The 1,601-nt window shown below is 65.0% G+C and overlaps 1 protein-coding gene across 1 annotated transcript in view; it reads right to left on the bottom strand.

Annotated features, from left to right (window-relative positions):
* LOC103250907 (protein FAM92B-like) overlaps positions 1-221 on the bottom strand; it is a gene marked incomplete at its 3' end in the record, with an annotated part of 7,015 nt that extends 6,794 nt beyond the window's left edge. The window contains exon 1 of the mRNA XM_021708268.1: positions 12-221. Coding sequence (XP_021563943.1) covers positions 12-221 — 210 coding nt within the window. The remainder of the gene's footprint in view (positions 1-11) is intronic.
* Positions 222-1,601: the final 1,380 nt, after the last annotated feature.

Below are 1,601 nucleotides of genomic sequence, written 5' to 3'. Positions count from 1 at the left end.
CTCCCCTGGGCCTGCCGGTAGTCCTGCACCTTGGCCAGGTCCTCGGCGAAGTCCCTCAGGGTGGCCCGCAGCCCGGGGCCCTCCGAGTCGGCGAAGTCCACGAGCCGCCTGACCAGCTGGTCCGCCTTGTCCCGCAGCCGGGCCGTCCTGCGCGTGTAGGCGGCCAGCAGCGTGCAGAAGCGCCCGAGGTGCGTCTCGGCGCTGGCCACCGTGCGCTCCATCCCCCCCACCGGGCCGGCCCTGCGGAAGCGCCAGGTCAGGGTGATGGCACGCCCCGTCGTGCCAGGAGCACGTGACGGTGTGATCACGGGAGCCGCCCCTGACCGGCCTCTCCCCAGGGGGCGGGCCCTCCAGGCCAGGCCCCAGGCCCCCAGATGGCGCTTGGGGGGCAGCATCAGGTGGTCAAGGGGGGCTTGCCTGGGCTGGTCAGGGTGGGCAGGGATGCGCTCCTGGCCTCTCCCCACAAGACTCTGGATGGGCGTGTGTCTTCCTGGAGGAATTCCTCCCAGTGCCACAGTCCCTGGCTGCACAGGCCTCCTCCTCCAGGAAGTCTCCCGTGCTGCCTTTCCCCCAAGCTGTCAAAACCCTCTCTGGACCCTGAAGCTTCTTTGCAATTTTGTGGTTTTTTTTGAGTTGGAGTCTCACTCTGTCGCTCAGACTAGAGTGCAGTGGCCACTCCCGGCAATCCTTCCACCTCAGCCTTCCAAGTAGCCAGAATTATAGACGTGCACTACCACGCCCGGCTGATTTTTTGATTTATTGTAGAGATGAGGTCTCGCTGCCCAGGCAGGTCTCGAACCCACGGGCTCAGGCAGTCCACTCACCTCAGCCTCCCAAGGTGCGGGATTACCGGCTGAGCCACCGAGCCTGGCTGAGACCTCATTTCTACAAAAAAACAAACAAAAAAATGAGCCGGGGGAGGTGGCGTGTACCTGAGGCCCAGCTGCTCAGGAGGCTGAGGTGGGAGGATCGCCTGAGCCCAAGAGGTCGAGGTTGCGGTGAGCCATGATCATGCCACTGCACGCCAGCCCGGGAGACAGAGTGAGACACTGACGCAAAAATTTAAAAAAAGGAATCAACGGAGGCCGAGAGAGGTGCAGGGTCTTGCTGAAGACCACACGGCCGGCTGCAGTCTCTTCCTGCAGCCGGGGTCCTCCGACCCCTGATTAGCAGGACTTAGACACAGAGGCTCCCCGGTGCCCAGCCCAGATGTGTGACCCAGAGCCCCGGAAGCGATCCGGGAAGCTGCATTTTCACAGCAGGTCAGGGCTCCGGTGCGCCCAGGACCTTGGGAGCCTCAGAGAATCTGCGCTGGAAGGAAAGAGAAGGCAGGCCGGGTGTGAGAGCCACAAGGCGGGGCGGGCGGGGTGGACGGGGCCGACCTGGCGGGGGTTGGGCGTGAATGGGCCATGCAGGGGAGAGGGACCGGCCCAGGGAATCCAGGACCCAGGCGCCACGGGCGACGCCGGAGGAGCAGAGACCAGATTCTGGAAGCTTCCACGGTCCGAAGCCCTGCCTTCCCTTGACCTTGGGGTGGGAGGCAGGGAGGGCCCAGGCGCCCCCCACCCAGGCCGCCCTGCCACTGCTCCCCCACTTTCCTG

The sequence above is a fragment of the Carlito syrichta genome, unplaced genomic scaffold, assembly GCF_000164805.1.
Source record: "Carlito syrichta isolate Samal-C Ts95f unplaced genomic scaffold, Tarsius_syrichta-2.0.1 Scaffold135681, whole genome shotgun sequence".
NCBI classification, from domain to species: domain Eukaryota; kingdom Metazoa; phylum Chordata; class Mammalia; order Primates; family Tarsiidae; genus Carlito; species Carlito syrichta.
The sequence above is the reverse complement of the archived record's forward strand: the minus strand, read 5'-3'. Positions and strand labels throughout refer to the sequence as shown.